Source organism: Papio anubis, chromosome 8, assembly GCF_008728515.1.
Source record: "Papio anubis isolate 15944 chromosome 8, Panubis1.0, whole genome shotgun sequence".
Lineage (NCBI taxonomy): Eukaryota > Metazoa > Chordata > Mammalia > Primates > Cercopithecidae > Papio > Papio anubis.
The window spans coordinates 26,323,426-26,343,943 of record NC_044983.1 but is presented as its reverse complement, the minus strand read 5'-3'; the positions used below and the strand labels follow the sequence as shown (position 1 = coordinate 26,343,943).

Here is a 20,518-nt window from a genome sequence, read left to right as displayed (position 1 = left end):
ATGTATGTATGTATGTATAAATAGGCAAATAAGGTTCCTGATTGTAAATGAGATCTTACTTTCTCTTTCCTAGGAAGAAGGCAGTTCAGATTATTTTATTTTCTTCATGCCATCAGAAATACATCACCTTTCCTCTATATTTACATTAATATCTGTAAACAGTGATTATTGCTACTCTTTTTCTTTCAGAGGCTCTAGAACACAGATTGCACACATGGCCACACTTCTTATGCTCACACCCATTACTGCATCTAGACGGAAGCAGACCTGGAAGAGGAAACACTGAACTAGACCATAAGCTGCTGGGAAGCAAGCATCATGCCTACTGACCGTCATGGCTCCATCTCCAGGCTCATGAATGAATGGGTAGATAAATAAATACGATATTGGCAAAGTGGCTTAGACATGCTATGATTTCCATGCCTCTCTATTTACAGATAGCATTCCAGTTACCTTATTTCCATTAAAAAATCCAAAACCCTTAATATGAAATCAGACTATTTCCATGAGAAATGGTGAACAGACCAGTCACCAACTATTTTAGGAATAAAAGATAACACACTACCTCTGCACTCGGTACACTCGAGTCCATGGAGGCACGAGGGCTAGGATCCGAGCCACCAATTCGACCAGGTCACTAGGAGAGTAACTCTTATATCTTCCTGATTTCCAAAGCTCATAAAGCCCGGTCCCACGAATCACCAGGGTAGGATAGAGTTTCAGACCGTCGGGACGAAAAGCAGGGTTCTCAAAAAACTCCTGTGAATAGAGAACAGAAAATGACTTCTCCATTAGTTATGCAGAGATCACCCAGGGTGAAATCTCAACCCTTGGACAGCTTCTCTGGCACACCCTGTAGGCCCTGGGGCAGCCTTTGCTTCAGACCAGGTAGGGCATAAGACAGAACAGAAACTCCTTGTTTCTGTAGCCTCACTGGGGCAAAGCAAGTGTGTGCTGGACTGCACCAGGCCCTCACCATTCCAGCCTGTCTCCTGCACAATCTCATCTCATGCCACCCCTCACCATCTTGCCTTTCCAGCCCTGCAAAGGCAATTTCCTTTGCCTGGAAAATTCATCAATTTGTCTTTATCTAGCGAATCTTCAGGTCTCAGTTTGAACATCACTTCTTCAGAGAGGCCCTTCTGACCTTCAAATACTAGCTGTCCCACTTAAAAAAAAAAAAAATCCCATTGAACCCAGTATTACCTCTTTCTTATCACCACATGACAATCTATTCAACGTCTGCCTTCACTTCTAGAGTATATCTTCCTTTAATAATGGAATATACTTAATTGTTTAAACATTTCAAAAGTTGTGACAGAGATCATCTGGCTTACAAAATTTAAAATGTTTACTATCGGGTCCTTTAGAGGAAAAGTTTGCTGATCCCTGAATATGACTACTTTGTCCCTAAGCCAACTGGCACCATTCCTATCCTGAGCTACACGTCGTCCATTTGTTATCCGGACACTGAGCAATACATCTAACTCATCTACTTTTGCCACAGTCATTTCTTATATTGTATCACCCCAGCTGGCTGCTTTCTTTCTTTATTTTGGGATGTAGCAATGAGACACCAGGCATTCTCCTTTCCATGACTTGGCAATGATAATTTGTTCTAATCTTGTTTTGCATAATATATTTTGGAGAAATGAAAGTGGACTCAACACAGTCCCCTCTCACTCCCACCTTGGCAGGAGTATCTACTCAGCTGGCAGGGCTCTATCTTGTAAACTGGAAAAAATCCTTTTTATCTTTGCCACATCATTCTTACAAAGCTCTTCATTGTTAAACTTGCTTTACAAAGAAATGTAAGGATAGACCTTTCCATCTCTCATTGACATCTATCATGTTCTTAAATGCTGTATTCTTTATGTACTATTCAGTTTCAGAGATCTTCTTCTGTAATTGTGTGATTTTCCTATAATATTTGTATTTTAAAGAATCATTGGGTCTTTAATAAATATTCTGCAGCCTTTCCACAAAGAGCACATATGGAAGCCATTGTCCACCCAGTCTGAATCCACATTTGAACATGGGATTTAGAAAGGTACTTCTGGTGCTTGTATAATAAGTTTCAGAGACATATGGACTGATACATTCCTTTGGAAAGAATGAAAATTGATTGGTTCTCAATTTTTGGTAACACTAGAGAATTAAAACAAGTGTTTCTTTTCTTTCCCTCCAAAACCACACTAAAGTAACAGGGGCCAGGCGCGGTGGCTCACACCTGTAATCCCAGCACTTTGGGAGGCTGGGGCAGGCGAATCACCTGAGGTCAGGAGTTCGAGACCAGCCTGGCCAACATGGTGAAACCCCGTCTCTACCAAAAATACAAAAATTAGCTGGATGTGGTGGTGCGTGCCTATAATCCCAGCTATTCAGGAGGCTGAGGCACAAGAATCGCTTGAACACAGGAGGCGGAGGTTGCAGTGAGCCAAGATCTCGCCACTGCACTCCAGCCTGGGTGACAGAGCGAGACTCCGTCTCAAAAGAAAAAAAAAGAAAAGGAACAGGAAAGAATTTTTTAAAAAGTATAAACCCAGAATAACAAAGAGGACTAGAAAGGAGGCAAGGATGAGACCCAAGATGGCAACAAATTCTTCAAAGACAGAAACTAGGAAGGCTTGTGAATGACTTTACAAGTAAAGAAAACAGCAAAAGGAGACAGAAACGAAAGCCCTGTTCAATTGCACTGCCGAGTCTCAGAAAGGCTCACGGATCAGAGGTACCAAGAACTGGGCAGGACAGAGGAGAGACATGGAAATAAAAACAGGGGTACTGGATCAAGTGTGTACATAGAGGGAATTATCTGTTAACCCTTAGCCTTTCCTGAACAGGGAGATGAGAACGTTTAGTCCCTGGAGAAACTGGAAAGCCTCCGGGCTCTGAGATTCCAAGTACAAAGGAAAGTCTAGATGAAGACCAAGGCTGAAAACAGGGAAAAGCCAGCACATAGACTGGTGGACTCTCCGCCCCACTCTCTGGATGTCAGCAACCAACTTCCTGAGATATACCCAGGCCACCCAGCCCAAAGCAGGAAGTTGGAGAGTTCATCTCTGGATGAATCAAATGGCTCTACATAAGAGTTCACCATACTGACATTTAGGAATAACCTAAAGAAAGGAGAGCTTATTGCTAAAAGAATGTTCTTCAGTGAAGCACGCCTGCAAGCTAGGCACACAGGCCTTGCCATCCAGTTTTTCAATCCCCTACTCTTAAAAGCATAAGAAATTGCTTTAGGCCAGGCACAGTAGCTCATGCCTGTAATCCCGGCGCTTTGGGAGGCTGAGGCAGGTGGATAACGAGGTCAGGAGTTCGAGACCAGCCTGGTCAACATGGTGAAACCACGTCTCTACTAAAAATACAAAAAATTAGCCAGGTGTGATGGCAGTCACCTGTAATCCCAGCTACTTAGGAGGCTGAGGCAGGAGAATTGCTTGAATCCGGGAGGCAGAGGCTGCAGTGAGCTGATATTGCACCATTGCACTCCAGCCAGGCGACAGTGCGAGACTCCGTCTCAAAAAAAAAAAAGGGGGGGGGCATAAAAAATTGACTGAAGATCATCATAAACTTGGGGAAAGCCTAGGACATTAAGGGGCCAACCAAAACAAAAAGGAAAAAAGGAAACAGAGGCATTGCATAAAGAAAAATAAAATGTATAAAAAATATCTGTAATAAATTTCTTCAGAGATAAGATAAATTACAGCCACAATACAAGACCAAGGTGCTATAGAAAACTGAGAAACCAATTGTAGTTTTAAATTTCACTTCTTTGAAGATTACTTTGAGAACTTTTTGACAGGTCTATTGGCTATTTGAATATTCTCTTTTGTGAAATGCTTGTTCAAGTTTTTTGCCCATTTTCCTACTGAGCTGTTTGTCTCTTATCAATTTCTAAAAATTATTTATTTTAAAACAATTTAATTTGTAGAGAATTCTTCTCTAGAAAGAACTCATATTTTTCATTTTAGTTCCCTTCTGTTACTCTTTACTAGGACGCAGTTAGAAAAGAAATATGATCCACTCATATTCCCTGTGTGTTTCCCTGCAAAGATTACAAACAAGCAAATAAATCTGTTTACAGGAAGGGTAGTCCTTGCAATATTATTACTGAACTATTCCTTATGTTGAAGACACCAAGGAAAATACATAGCAAGACTCAGCTGTTTGCTATGGCTTGCTACAGTATGAAACATACTATATTTTTCAGGAGCACTTACACTTTATGAGTTCTGGCTATCCTACTGGTCCACCTAGGAGCTGTGCTAAAGAAAAGTGTGTTTCACACTTGGACATAGGGCAGGGAACATCATACCCTGGGGCCTGTCATGGGATGGGGGGCAGGCAGAGGGATAGCATTAGGAGAAATACCTAATGTAAATGACAAGTTGATGGGTGCAGCACACCAACATGGCACATGTATACATATGTAACAAACCTGCATGTTGTGCACATGTACCATAGAACTTAAAAGTATAATAATAATAATAATAATATGTGTTTCAGGTGCCTTTTTGGCCTGGAGTCTGAGCACCTGGCTATTAGTTACTGAGGGGAGGATACCAGACTCACAATCTATTACACAGCCAGTGTGGGGGAATTACGAAGAAGGATATCTGTGAATTAATGTTATCTCATAAACAGGTCCTCAGGTGCAGTTCACCAACTTAAAAAATAATAAAAGTAAACTTCTTGAGAGGAAAGAATTATTAACTTCACAAATAAGACATGGTGAACTGCATTTTTCTAAACAGAGCAAATTAAAAGTACTTTTATAGATGAAATAACTTGACAAATATTGTCATCGCCTTCAATAAAAGGATATCCCTAAAACACACTTGCCCTATCTGAGAATCTGAAGAAAAACTAAAGGCCTGACCAATCTCATTTCCCACAACAAAGTTAACATGGATCAAGAAACTGTGAGGGTTAAAATAACAACAATAAAACAACCTAGAGTGAAAATTCAAAGAACAGAAAGGCAGTTCTAAGCTTAGAAGCATTTGAAGAAAAAACAAAAAAAAAGATCAACTTAATGGAAGCACAACTAAAAGGTTAATAATAGGTTAAGTAAAATATTTAAAACAAATATAAAAAACAATGAGTCCATAATCTCCTTACCTAAAAAGTTCACATAAACTATTATTAAAAATATTCTTATCCCAATAGAGTAATGAGTCAGAGGATAAAAACTCACAACTCCAAAAAGATGAAAGAAATGTAATTAGTAAATACAAACTTGAAAAATGTATTATCACAATTTCAAAATGCAAGTTAAAATGGCACTTTTCTCGATCAGACTAGCAAAGAGTAAAATATATGTACATATGTGTGTGTGCATGTATAAGCATACATAGAAAATAAACAGGAGAGAATTATTTGTGAAGAAAAACTCTGCTGAAATGAGTGTAAATTGTTATAACTCTCTGCAAAGCAACTTATTAACAGAGTGAGAGTCTTAAAATGTTTCTACCTTTACCTGATAATTCTACTCCATGGAATTTATCATAAACAGATAAACCTAAATACGACAAAAAATTATACACATAAACTCATTTACCTGCAGTGTTTTTTAAATAATATTAAAAAACCAGTAATACCTTATTCTGAAAAACTTGCAAGGGGTTAAGCAAGATATGGCATGTTAAATTAAAAAGCCATTTAAATATGTTAACATGTTAACAGAGACCATGCTACAACATGGATAAACATTTGTTATAATGTTAAGTGAAAAAACTTTTACAATAATTTCCTATGTCATACATATTTGTATGTCTGTGTTATATTTGCAGAGACAACCTCACCCTCAAAAAAGCCTAAGCATAGAAAAATCTTGGAAAGAACCCATTAAAATGTTAAGAGTTTTGTCTGATGGGGCTGTGGGTGATGTCCCTTACCCTACTGTGTTTCCAGTATTCTATAATAAGGATGCATTTCTTTAACAATGGAAAACATCAGTAAACAGGCAACAAGAGCAGACGGGATAAGAAACATGCAGAGGCATTCTGAATGCGCCTGGCTGAAGCCACACTTACTGTGAACTGTTCAATGTCTCTTTCTAGTCCCACATTTGGCAGGTCAGGCATCATATGGGCCACCACTTTGAAACCGGAATCTTTGGCCAGGTGAAATGACTCACACACTGCCTTCACAGTGTGGCCCCTAAGGAAAGAAAATCACTACCTGTGAAAATCACTACCTATTTGTGTAAATGGGTGAAAAAGTTAACACAAGAAACAGGGGGAAAACAATCTCTGAGACAGGTAACAGAAATTCCATAACCAAAATCATATGGCTGGGGGAAAAGACACCTCAGAAAGTTATTTTTTACATCCCCACCTCTCAGGAGGCCTGGAAGTAAATAACTTTATTTCTGAGATATTTCTCAGAAATTCCCTTACGCATCTACTCAAAGTCTTGAAAGTAAAGAATTGGGGTAGCAAAAGTTAATGTGTATTAAAATTATTTGGTTTAGCATCACCCGTCAAAACAACCTTATGAATGTAAGTATCTGTATTAAAAATTAAAAGCTCAAAACCATGCAGAAGCAGCAAGCTGCTATGTTCTTTCCTTTAAAGATCTTGTGAAATTATTTGTAGACAGAGAGGAAGACTGAAACCTATAATACAAAATAGATTTCACTGGTGGGTTTGGAGGAGCCTTAAAAAAACAGTAGAAAGAGAGAATGACTTAGGGAGAAGGCAGAGTCATTTGGGGTCACGTGGATAAATCATCTTAATTTAGCATTCTAGAGCCACATCCAGCAGGAAACAAGTCCTAATAATAGTTTTGGGCAACTAGACTGAAGCCTTGTGGCAATCCTTCTGCCACCAAGGTGTTCCCATTCACGGCAGAAGGATTCTAAAAACCACAGACTCCATCTCACTCTCTCAGAATGCTCCCATCCATTTCCATGACTTCAATTTCTAATCTCTTTTTGCTAATGACTTCCCAATTCCTAGGACAAGGCCAGGCCTGTCTCCTGAATTCCAAACCCAAATAACCAATACTTTAAAGCAGCACTATTTAAAATGACAGCCACTAGGCACATGTGGTTATTAAAATTTGTATTTAGAAGAATTAAAATGGAAAACTTGGTTGCAAGCACAGAACATTTTGATCACTGCTGAATTGTCTATTGCCTAGTCCTGCTCTAAAGCAAACCTTCACTTGGCTATTCTACAGGTACCTGAAACTTAGTGTAGCCAAATGAAACCCATGTTCTCTCCAAGCCTCCTTGACTTCCCATTCTCTCTTATCCTCACTTCCAGTCAGTCACCACCACCACCACTCACTTCTTTCCAGGACATCGGTATTTCCTGCTTAATTTCTGTAACAGCCTCGTACCCGATCTCCCTTCCAACTTGCTCTTCTCTGACCTGCCCCTTTCACTGTAACTAAGGCATCTTTCTAAGCCACAGATATGCTCCATCATATTGTAGCTTTAAGCCTGCTGGTGGCTTGCTCCGCTGGATTAATGTCCAGCCTCCCTGGGCTGACTCTTCACGCCCCTAATAACCAGGCCCTCTGTTTGCTTTTCAGCCTTATCTCTTATCATTCTCCTATCTCACATTCTAACCAAACTAAGCCACTCCAAATTCCCCAAATGTGCCACACACTCCCATCTCCAGGAGTTTGTTCATATGTTCCTTCTGCCTCAATCTTCCTCTTCTGCACCTGACCAACTCAGACTCTTCCATGAAGTCTCAACTCAGATGTCGTATTCTTCAGAAAGCTTCACCTTCCCCTCCATCTGCCCAGGTGTCTCTCTAGCACAGCCCTTGAAGGCTACACCACTCCACAGTTTCCCTGGTTGAAGCCTTTTCCCACATAAAAGCATCCTATTCAGTTACTCTTTCTTAAACATGATATCCATGAGATTCTTCCCCATGCTAAAAAATATTCAACAGATCTCTATTCCTTAAGGGAAAATTCCATCCTCCTCGGCCTGGCATTCCTCTTGGTTGTTTCTAAGACGCTGATCAGTGCTTGTCTCCCTAGTTCCCCTCTGCTTCCTTCTCCTGGCACAACACCAATCACATCCACCGAAACCCTACAGAATAAAGGGGCCTTTAACATCCAACTCAACACATCCTTCCTCCAAAGCCCACCGTTACAATTCTTAGTCAATCATCTCAGCTGCCTAATAAACTCTCAATTGTCTCCCCTACTCCACTAATTTAGCAATTAACTGTGAAGTTCCTTATACAGTTAACCTTTCACGGGCATTTTCTTTTCAACTAAAAGACATATTTCTAGAGGGAGCATAATAAAGCTCTAACAACTCTTATTTCCTTCTTTCCTTGCATTCCCGAATTTCTCAAAGTTTAAAACCATGGCATCACCATACTTTTTGCTAGTTGGTATCTGCTCCACAGAAATGAATCTCTTCAACATTCCTCACTCTTTTCTTTGTTCTTGGCCTTCTCTCCTGCTTTAAACTACTAACCCTGAGTCCTCTCCCCTGCTTTCTGTATGGACAAGGCTGTGTAGGACAAGAAGAGGGAGAGAGATGAGCATGTTTACAGGCTGCTGGAAAAGAGTCACTAGAGAAAAACTGAAAATGAGGGAAGGAGGAGATGGAAGTAAGAGGATAGACAGACGAAAGAACTTTGAAAAGGAGGAATACCCATACTTCTTTCCCTAAGACTGGTCAGAATGAAGAAAGGCTGGGTATGAATGTAGAGAAAACTGGTGAAGCTGGAGGAAGGCTTGTGCAAGATCACCTGCCACCATCTTACCTGTTGGTGTCTCTAGCCACATCTTCATAAACGCTCTGCACCCCAATCTCCAGCCTTGTGCAGCCATAGGTCAACATGTCACTTAAATGCCGCTTCATGCAGTAATCTGGTCTGGTCTCTATAGTAATTCCAATACACTTTGTGAGGCTTCTCTCAGAATACCTGTAGAGCAAATCTAAAATAATTAACCTGTTGCAGGTTTCAAGACATTACTCCCTCTCAAAAAAACTGCCTTCTCTCTGTCCTCCTAGCATGAGATAGTGGTAAAGAGTGTAGGCTCTGGAACCAGGCTGTCTAAGTTCAAATCCTGGCTCTGCTACTTCCTAACTATGCACATGAGGATGCTATTAACCTCTTTGTGCTTCGGTTCCTTTATCTGCAAAATGAGGATAATATACTATCTACACCTCATAGGATTGATGTGACTGAGCTAGCATAGTAATGTTATTATCATCATTATCATTATTATTCCCCTGCAGTAAGCTGCAACCATAATCTCCTTGAAAGCAGTGATTTTAACTGTGAAAACCTATTTTTCAATTCCTAGCAACCATTTTTCACATAAGTGAAAACCATCTGCATTATTTATTTCCCACTCTATATTTTTGAGTCATTTTAAATGAAAGAAAAAAAGGGGGGAGGGTATATGTAATGATTACAGGAATATTTTAGATGAAATGTCTTCTATATACACAAAAGTCTTTTCACCAAGTCTATTAATCTTAGCAATGATTTACAAAATTACCAATCACTTTTGTCTTTTACTAAAATCACGTATCAGAGTAGCAAGCACCACTTTAGATTCATGCTGTTTGAGTTAGTGGCCTTAATGCTGGCCAAAGAGGCAGAGAAGTAAGTCTCTTGCTAGCAGGGCTAGTGAAGTGAGGGGATAGGAGCTCACATTTACAGTCTTTTGTGGGCCAAGCTCTGTGCCACACACTCTAGTACTGAATCCTCCCACCAGCTCTATGAAGTGTGTCCTATTATCTCCATTTCACAAGTGGTGAAACTGAAGTTGAAAGGGAGTAAACAGCGCGTTCAAGGACACAGAGCTAATAAAATTGGAGTCAGGATCCGAAGTTGGGTCCACCTGACTTCAAAGTCCTTGCTCTGTATTCCAGTTACCACACTGTTTAGACAACTCAGCATGGACCCCAGACTTCTCTGCTTTTCAACATCTCTCAATTTTTTTTTTTTTTTGATTCGGAGTTTCACTGTGTTGCCCAGGCTGCAGTACAGTGGCACGATCTTGGCTCACTGCAACCTCCACCTCCTGGGTTCAAGCATTTCTCATACTCCAGCCTCCCAAGTAACTAGGATTACAGGCATGTGCCACCACACTCCGCTAATTTTTTTGTATTTTTAGTAGACACGGGGTTTCACTATGTTGGCCAGGCTGGTCTCGAACTCCTGACCTCAAGTGATCCGCCTGCCTCAGCCCCCCAAAGTGCTGGGATTATGGGCATGAGCCACTGCGCCCGGCCAACATCTCTCAATTCTTAGAACCCAACCATTTTTCTTAATGCACCCTTCTACAATGTTGTCAATTTTGGGGGGAGGATGAGAGAAGCCTTAAAAAAAATTGCCATTTATTTTCCTTCTTTCTGAAGAAGTTCATTGCTCTTCATTGAAAAGTAAAAATCATAACATTTCTGTAATTTTTGTAACTAATTCTGTGAGGTTCACTGTTTCATTCTTAATTGTCAATAAAAACGGGCTTATTTATTGGTAATAATAACTAAGAAAGCTAAGAATCACCAATCTAGAGAACAAATTCTCAAGTCTTTCATTCTGGACATCTGAACTCTTTTGCATTGTTTATTTCTGTATTCCGCGAGGTTTTAGGTAGGATTACCAGAGGCAACAGGACTAAAGGTAAACGAGTAGTTCAAAGTCACTAAAAGATGAAATATGAGACAGAAAAAAGGCTCAGACCTTATCAAATCTTGCCTAAGACAGGATTCAAACTAATTTGGCTTCTCTGAAACAATAGAATCATCAGGTCCTGTGCCTCTTAAACAGGTGGGTACTAAGGCATGCAGTAACAGGAGTACATAATGCCACAGAAGAGACGTAACGCACCTTTCTCTAGCATCAAGTATTGGGTTTGAGGGAAAACATTTTTCAAATAAAAATAAATATTCATATACTATGAAGAAGGCACACAATACAAAGGTTGGAAAAAGAAAAAAAAACCAGAAAGCAAAAAGTTCTAAATGACTACGTTTTTAAAGGTAAATGAGAATATCCTAGAATGAGGCATTCCAATTGGTATTTTTTTAAAACTTGCAGTTATTTCTTAACAGTGATACCATTAAGTTAGCAAGCGTAGTGGCATAATAGTAGCTTACATCACTGGGAAAAACTAGAGGGGAGGCAATTACACAAATGGGAATCTGTGTAGAGGAAAGAGAAAATTTATTAGCTAGTCTTCCTATTGCACAGAATGTCAAAGGCCCCACCAAGGACACATAGAGGACACTGCTATACAAGGTCTCTTTATAAGTCATCAGAATATAGTACAGGCCATAGAAGGAAACCTTATTCTCAAATAATAATTTAACTCCATTTCAAAAATGTCTTTCCTCAGGCAGGAAATGTCATTACCTTTTGCAGTAACAGAAATAGAGGAAGAAAAAAACAACTCAGGTTTTGAAAAGTCAATATTTTATATTTATAAAAAGGCTTTCACTACATTTCCTCTTTCCAGAATTATAGTTTCATCCGAAAACCAATTAAACAGAAATTTGTATCAAATTTGAATGACAAAACAATGAATTTTTCCCATAGGCTTACTGTATTCTCATGAAAATTTTTGGATAATACTATATCTAATCCTACATCTCACTAATTATTCATTTAATAGAGATGTAAACATATCAACATAACTATTCTTTAATATGCAAATATGCACATATAGGCTTTCAACCAATCTAAGCTGATATTTTATGGCCTGCTATTAATGTGATCCCCCTGTATCACCAAGGTAGCTATCCAACAGTATGTGCCATTTAGACAGCCATCCAAAAGCATGGCTCTCCTTCAGTACCCAGTCCAACTCCCATACTCTTGGGGGCTACAAGTTCTTCCGCATGCAGCAACTCTGTCAACTTCTTGAGAGACAAAGCCAATACTCAAAAGGGATCCTCTGATTCCAATTCTTCTGCTCTTTTTGTGGTATTACAGATTCATTTTAAGCCTGTACAGCCCAACAATATGGGGCTATGTTGAATCCTACGCTTTTCTGTATGCCATAGGAATGGCACCAGCGATAAAAGATGCTAATGTTCTCTGTGAAGCATAGCTTAAGCCAAAACCTTACGCTGACAGAATTTTTAAAAATTGTGTAGCAGGGGTGAAGAGAAATGGAACAATAACCCAGGAATTTAAAAGCAAACAAAAAGCAAAAGCTACCAGCCTTCAAAACAGAGCTCCAATACATTTCTCCCCTGATGACATCTTCCCAGAACCCCTCCGCCCCCAGTGAGATCTCAGCGCTCCCATTCTCAAAGCGCCCTGCCCACACTACAAGTAGTCTGCCTTGTTATGTGTGGATATGTCTGTCTCTCCATCTGGACAGGAAGCCTCTGAAAGCTGGCAGTCTCAAACACGTCTAGAGGCTAAAAGGCTTCAACACTAAAAATTCTCCGTCATTTAAAAAAAAATTACAAATTTGAAGAAGGAATAAATGAATTAGGCATAACTGGGAACACAGGAGGTCTCTCTTCACTCCAACAGCAGCCTCCAGATACATCTACAGTTCATCTTTCCTCTTGCAAAAAGTTAACCTTAGAAGGTCCCTAGCAGTAGGCCAGGTATTCTTCAGAAAGTAAAACTATAATAGTTCTTGTCCCAGACATGCTTAAGGATCTAGCTGGGGGGATAAGACTTACAGAAAAAAAAAAAAAAGAAAGAGAGAAACGACTACAGAACAAAAAGCTAGAAGTGGCAGAAATATAAATAGATTTAGATTGTTTCTTGGGAAGCATATTTCTATTTCTGGAAAGAAGAAAGTGACCTTTTGACAAAAGCACTATCTATCATCACCGTCTCCTTGCACTAAGGGCCCAACCAGGCGGACACTGATGGAAGGAAGATAGCACACTGATTTTAAAGTCTCTTCATTATCTTCTGGAAACTATCTTTTGTTTCACTCCAAGAAGCTGTGTTATCAGACAGGGCACCTCTCATTACGAATAATTCGTGGCAGCTCCTCTTTCAAAACCTCTGTCCTTACTGCAACTGGATGTGCCTGGGTCTAGTCTTGCTTAAACTCTCACAAGAACTCAAGGCTCAAGTTCCTGAAAGGCTTACAGAACATTCCCTCTGTGGACATCCTGCAACCTCATAGTCAACCTGCTCAAACCAGACTGCACAGCAAAAAATGGTACAGAGATGAAATATTCATTTTCGTTAGTCACAACATACAATCTCTTCTCCATCTATGGTCCCAAAACAAGTCAGTGGAGTATACCCACTTCTTTGAACAGCCAGATTTGTTTGAATTGTTGATAACACCTCGAGTTATTGGTGTAACTCCTTGGCAGCAGCACCATGAACAAATTCCTCTTCTTAACTATCACCGTATCTTGAAAACATCTCAATAAAATTTGAAGTTCTGCCCAATGCTCTGTTAGTGATACTCTAGACTTAAATGAGTTGTTTGATGTGCTTGAGGATTTAAAAATAACTATTCCGCCCAATCTTTTTTTGAGATGGTAGTCAAGTCTGCTTCCTCGATATTGGTGGTTTTGTCATGAGGTTCTATAAATTAACCACTGCCCAACACAAAATGAAGTAACAAAGAAAAGAATTTTGATTTAAAAATGAGTACTACCTATGAAAAACCAACCTGGTGGCACTGTAGCTTACAGACTAATCAAAGACCATTGTGCCCTATCATATTAGCTGGCAGGGCTTAAGATATATAAAAACAACCTATAACATTTTGTTTGAGGTTTGATTCTGTTCATGGCTGACAAAAACTATCATTTTGTAGTCCCCTCGTCTAGCTAAAGAACGAGCAGCAACACATTATTAATAGAAAAGAAAAAAAGAATCACAGATATTATATTCTTTTAATATTATATCCACATTGAAATTTAAGGGTTATATACATAAAAACATAGAAAATGATTGTCAGAAAGTGGTTGCTAAATGAAGAATAACTTGTGAACATATCTTTTAGATAAAAATTCTCATTCCATTAGAAAGCTTCAAATCATAGATGACAGATATAATTTTAGAGATAATACAGTCCTACACCTCCTCATTTTTATAGATGAGGAAACTAAATCACACACACAAAATAGTGAATTAAACTAGATAATAATGCAAAATAATAATATAAATAAGTCTGGAGGCTATGTCTCCTGATTCTTAAGGGAAAGTTCTTTCCACTGCATTCACTTAGCCTTTACTAAGTACCAGAATTCTATGCTCAAGGCATTGTACTAGATATAAGGAGTCTTCTCCCTTTCTCTTAAGAAGACATTCCCTATTAAAGGATATAGAAAAAATACATTATAAAGAATTAGACCACAAGAGTATTCATTACAACTATTATTCTTGGCTACTGAAAACCAAAGTGAGGAGATGATTAAACTGGTAGATACGAATCAAACCATCAGCTTAAATTGATGTATCAATAATTACAACAAATGTTAACAAACACTCCAATTAAAAGGCAGACATGAGCAAAATGGATTAAAAAAAAAAAAAGACCCAATTACTGTAGACTTCTGTCTAAAGAAATGCATTTTCAAGATAAAGAAACATACGGGTGGAAGGCAAATGGATGGCAAAGGATAATACACAGGGCAAACAGTAAGCACATGAGGCCGTGACAGCTAAATTAATGCCAAGTAAACTGCAAGACCAGGGATGCAGAAGGACATCTCATGATGATAAAGAGGTAATTTCATAATGGTGAAAAGCTCATACATCAGGAAAACACAGCAATCATAGATGTGTATGCACCTAACAACAGATTTTCAAAATAATTACATTAAGTAAAAATTAATATAACTGAAGAGAGACGTAGACAGTTCCTCAATCATTGTTGGAGATTTCAATCTCTTAGCAATTGACAGAACTACAAAAGAATAAAAAATAAAATCTACCTGAACACCACTACCAACCATCTTGGTGTAACTGATATTCATAGAACATGACACCCAGCAACTGAGAATATACATTCTTTACAAACATATATGGCATGTTCACCAAGAGAGACCACATATGCTGGGCCATAAAACAAGTCTCAATAAATTTTAAAACACCAAAATTATATAGAGTAGGTTCTTTGGCCAAAATGAAAATAAATTAGAAATTAATAAGATATCAAGAAAAACCTCATTGTCCGGAAATTTGTAAATTAAACACCCCATTCCTATACATTCCATGGATCAAAAATATATATATATACACATATAAAGGGTATTAAGAAATATTTTGAATTGAATAATTAAAATACAACACATCAAAATGTGTGGGATTCAGCTAAAGCAGTGATTTGAGGAAAAGGTCTAAAATGATGGCCAATCTTTTTGTTTTTTTTTGAGAAGGAGTCTCATTCTGTTACCCAGCCTGGAGGGCAGTGGCGTGATCTTAGCTCACTGCAACCTCCGCCTCCCAGGTTCAAGCGATTCTCCTGCTTCAGCTTCCCCAGTAGCTGGGATTACAGGTGCGTGCCACCACACATGGCTAATTTTTGTATTTTTAGTAGAGATAGGGTTTCGCTATGTTGGCCAGATCTGCCCGCCTCACCTCCCAAAGTGCTGGGATTACAGGCGCGAGCCACTGTGCCCGGTCACAGTGACCTTATTTAAGTCACTAGAGAAAGAAGAGTAATTAAACCAAAAGAAAGTAGAATAAAAATAAAAGTAGAAGTTTACAGAGTAGAGGAAATAAACAAAACCAAAAGCTACTTCTTTGAAAAGAACAACAAAATTGATAAGCCCCTAACTAGGGTAAACAAGAAAAATAGAGAGAACACAGATGATGAGTATCAGGGTTAAAACAGGGGTGATCACTAAGATTCCACAGACATTAAAAGCCTAATAAGGCAACGTAATACCAAAATATTTGACAAAATGAATGAAACAAATTCCTTGAAAAACATAACTTATTAAAATGGACACAGATGAAACAGAAAATATGAATAGCTCCATATCTATTAAATGAACTGAATTAATTATCTAAAACCCTCCCATAAAGAAAATTCCAGCCCTAGATAGTTTCACTGGTGAGTTCTAGCAAACATTTATGGAAGAAATCACATTCATGTTACATGAACAGTTTCAGAAAATAGGGGAGGGAACAACACATCCTTACTTGTTTTGTGAAGCCAGAATTATACTAATACCAACAACTAATACCTGACAACAAAACTATAAAAATTAGAGGCTGCCACCCCGTATAAACGTAGACACAAAAATCCTCTACAAAGGATCAGTAAGTTGAATCCAACAATATGTAAAGATGATGATATAATAGGGTTTATCCTAGAACTGTAAGGTTTAATGTTAAAAAAAATCAAAATAATTCATATTATCACAATAAAGGAGGAAAATCATATGACCATTTAAATAGATGCAGAGAAAGCATTAGACAAATGAGTTAATGATAAACCCTCTCAATAAACGTATTCAATCTAATACAGGTAACTGTAAAAAACCCACAGGCTGCACTTAATACTGAAATAAAAATGTTTTCCCTGTATCACTGGGAACAAGATAGAGAGGCCCACTCTTACCACTTCTGTTTAACACTGTACCGAAGGTCCTAGGCAGTACAGTAAAGCAAGAGAAAGAAAAGCATGCAAATCCAAAAGGGAAAAGTAAAAGGCACATTTGCAGATGACATGATTGTTTAGGAAGTAAATATTAATGGATTTACAAAAATAGCTTTTAGAATTAAGTAGTGAATTTAGTAAGGTCTTATGATATAACATTAATATATAAAAATCAATTGTATGTATATATATATTAGCAGCAAAAATTTGAAAAAAATGAAATTTAGGGCTGGGCATGGTGGCTCACACCTGTAATCCCGGCACTTTGGGAGGCCGAGGTGGGCGGATCACTTGAGGCCAGGAGTTTGAGACCAGCCTGGCCAACGTGGTGAAACCCCATCTCTACTAAAAATACAAAAATTAGCCAGAGATGGTGGTGGATGCCTGTAATCCCAGCTACTCGGGAGGCTGAGGCAGGAGAATGGCTTGAGCCCAGAAGGTGAAGGTTGCAGTGAGCTGAGATGGTGTCACTGCATTCCAGCCTGGGTGACAGAGCGAGACTCCCACTCAAAAATAATAATAATAAAATTTTAAAATGAAATTTACATTTCATTTACTGTAGCACCAAAACACATACAAATATTTTGAAAAAATTTGTTTACAAAAGGCTTACAAAATCTCAACAACGAAGATTGCTAAGAGAATTTAAAAACCTAAGTATACAAGGAGATAGACTATGTTCGTAATTGGAAGAAGCAATAAATTGTCAATTCTTTCCATTTGTTCTATAGTTTTAACACAATTCTAAATCCATTATACTTTTTAATAGACTTTGGCCAGCTGATTCTAAATTTTACATAGAAATGCAAAGGACCTAGAATTTCTAAAGCAATTTTGAAAAACAATTACAAAGTTAGAAGACTCATATTACTTGACTTCAAGACATACTAAAAAGCCACAGTAATCAAAACAGTGTAGCACTGGCATAAGGATCGAAAACAGATCGATGAAACAGAAAAGAGTCCAGCCCACATCTACTGAGTCCTTCGATTTTTAACAAAAGTGAAATATAATCCGAATGGGGAAGGAAAGTCTTTAAAGAAGTAATGTTAAAGCAACTAGATGTCTATATGGGGAAAAAGAAACTGTGATCCCCACCTCATACTACACATAAGAATTAATTCAAGATGGAACATAAACCTGCAAGTGAAAGCTCAAACTGTAATTAGAAGAAAACACAGGAGAATATCTTTGTGCCTTGGGAATGTGCAATGGTTTATTAGAGACAATACAGAAAAGCAATAACCACGAAAGAAAAAACTGCTAAATTCTACTTTACCAAAATTAAAAACTGGCTAAAAGATATCATTAATATAACAAATAGCCAAACTGCAGACTGGGTTTTCATATTTGCAAAATATAGAGCTGACAAAGGACTGGCAGCTAGCATATACAACCACCCAATCAAAAACGGGCAAAAGATTTTAACAGATACTTCACAAAGGAAATATACAAATAGCATAAGCACATAAGTGTTCAACATCATTAGTCATCAGGAAAAAGCAAACTAAAACCACGAGACACCATTATACACCCACTAGAATGGCTAAAATTAAAAAGACTGACAACACCATATGTTGGTGAAGATGTGGTAAAATCAAATGCTCATACATTATTGGTGGGAGTACAAATAGTAGAGCCATTTTGGGAAAATGACTGGCAGTTTCTTGTAAAACTAAACTTATATAGCAATTCCATGTCTATTTATTCCCCAAGAGAAATAAATACATATAGCCACAAAAAGACTTATACAAGAATGTACACTGAAGTTTTATTCATAATGGCCACAAACAAAACAGCTCAGGCATCTATCAATAGAAGGATGGTAAACAAACTGTGATCTCTGCATACAATAGAATAACTCACCACTAAATAGGTAACAACAAATGAATCACCCAACAACATGGATAAATCTCAAAATATTATGCTCAGTGAGAGAGGCCTACAAGAGTATGCTACATGGTTCCATTTATACAAAGTTCTAGAAGAGACAAAACTAACCTGTGATGGGGAAAAAAACCAGAAGAATGGCTGCCTCTGGGAGGCGCAGGGGAGGATTTACTAGGAAGAGGGATGTGAGAACTTTCCCCCGAAACATTCTGGGATGACAGTGACATTCTGTATCTTAATACGACTTTGTAGTACAGGTATATGCATTTGTCAAAAATAATCAAATGGTATACTTAACATATGTGTTTCTCATATATATATTATGCCACACGTTGTTTTGTACTGTATGTAAATTTACTTCGAAAGAAAAACACTGCAAACAGTGAACACCAGTCAGTGATATGCATGATGAAGTATCTGGGGAGAAGCATACTGAAGCATACAACTTACTATGAAATGCATCAAAAAAGAGAGCGCAAGCATGCATGAAAGAGACTGATGAATGGATAGTGGAACTGACAGATATGTGATAAAGCAAGTATAATAGAATCTAGATGATGGGTATGTGGATGCTCATTGAAAACGGTTTAATTTTTATTTGTTTCAAATAAAATGCTGAAAGAAAAACAATATCAACTCCTTAAAGTGACTAAGATTGTATCCTACATTCTCCGGCCAATGTTAAGGATCCTGGTGACCATGTATGGAAATCTGGGTGACCAAAAGAGAAAGTAAAATGGTCAACAGAAAAAGTGCGAGGTAGGGAGTATCAGTGTCAAAGCCCAGAAATGCAGAAGGTCCTGAGGGCTGCCAGAAATGAGGCCCAGGGCAGCAGGGACACAGTCAGTCACTCTCAGGCCTCTGTAGGTTCCTTTTGCTTCTGTCGCAGCTCTGCAAGTCTACGAAATTGTCTTCTGGGCCTGGTACCTAGCATTACCTAGTACTTCAGCTTTTCTAAGACAGGTAAGAACACAGTTGGAGGATTTAAAGTCATTAATGGGGAGGAAAAAGAGGAAGGAACGGAAATGAATTTAAAATTCCACAGGGAGAAAGTATGACTCACCCACTTTTTAATGGGTAACTACCCTTTTAAATTGCATCTTGTGAAAACAGCCAAAGAGCCTTAAAGTTGAATGTAAATCTGCTTCTGGGCAAAGCTGATTAAAAAGGAATAAAACCATTTTAAAAGGTTGTTCGAGTTATTTGGCAACATTTGCATTCCAGTGAATGGGTGACTCAGATCCCACTACCGGTCTTTTTCATCTCTAGAGCCTGATTGTTACACGATGACAGTCACCAGTAATTGTTGCTCTCTGGAGACTACTGAAGAATCTCAGTCCAGCTGATAGTACTGAGTGATTAGCACTTTGCTTGATTTAATGAGCCTTCACAAAAGCCATACCTGTTTTGTCCTTGAACTCTCTGTTCACTCAACTTTCGAATTTTTCCATCCGCAAGAATATGTAACACACGGCTTGCTACTAGCTTGCCATAAATAATAACCAGGCTCTCTGCTTGCTAGAGCTTTTCTTTACCTTAACTCCTATTCTTTTAAGAAGCAAAACTTTAATCAGGTTCAACATATGAAAACAAAGCAGGGACACCTGAGCTAACACAGCAGTAAAACTTGACCCTAATGTGAACAGACTGTTAACCTTAAACGCTGCTTGCTGACTCATCGGTCTCAATATATCATCTTTAACCTAATTTAATATTAATCTTTAAAAAAACCCTGCTAAGCTAATGAAAGTCAGTTTACATCTATGTAGTCCAGCAAGCAAAAACCAAAGTAAAATAAACAAAGTTCATCACCTCACATCTAAGAGAGGTGGGCTACGCTGTGCAAACCAACCAGTTTTCACGCATTCGCTCTGTGCAGGATAAGAGAGAAGGGCAAGGTCAAATCCAAACATTTCCGAGGGCCACATTATGTCAAAACCACAACTTCTCTGGGCTGCTTTTTATTTCACGATTATGCCAACACTTGAAAATACTTTGTGTCTCTAGTTCTATAGCACGAACAAGACTATTACTTCTTCAAATACAAAGTTTCCCTCAAAACAAATACAAACTCTATTATGAGGGGTCT

General features: G+C 38.3%; 1 protein-coding gene across 7 annotated transcripts in view; it reads right to left on the bottom strand.

Moving 5' to 3' along the window:
• Positions 1-20,518, bottom strand: part of ELP3 (elongator acetyltransferase complex subunit 3) — a 103,627-nt gene that overhangs the window by 58,737 nt on the left and 24,372 nt on the right. For 5 of the 7 annotated variants that reach the window (XM_021942167.2, XM_021942169.2, XM_021942172.2 and 2 more), the window contains 3 exons: positions 8,745-8,906; positions 6,033-6,165; positions 566-756 (listed from right to left, as the gene is read on the bottom strand). In XM_021942167.2, the coding sequence (XP_021797859.1) occupies positions 566-756; positions 6,033-6,165; positions 8,745-8,906 (486 nt within the window). Of the gene's footprint in view, positions 1-565; positions 760-6,032; positions 6,166-8,744; positions 8,907-20,518 lie in introns of all 7 variants that reach the window. The other 2 variants (XM_021942168.2, XM_021942171.2) reach the window with 1 other exon arrangement.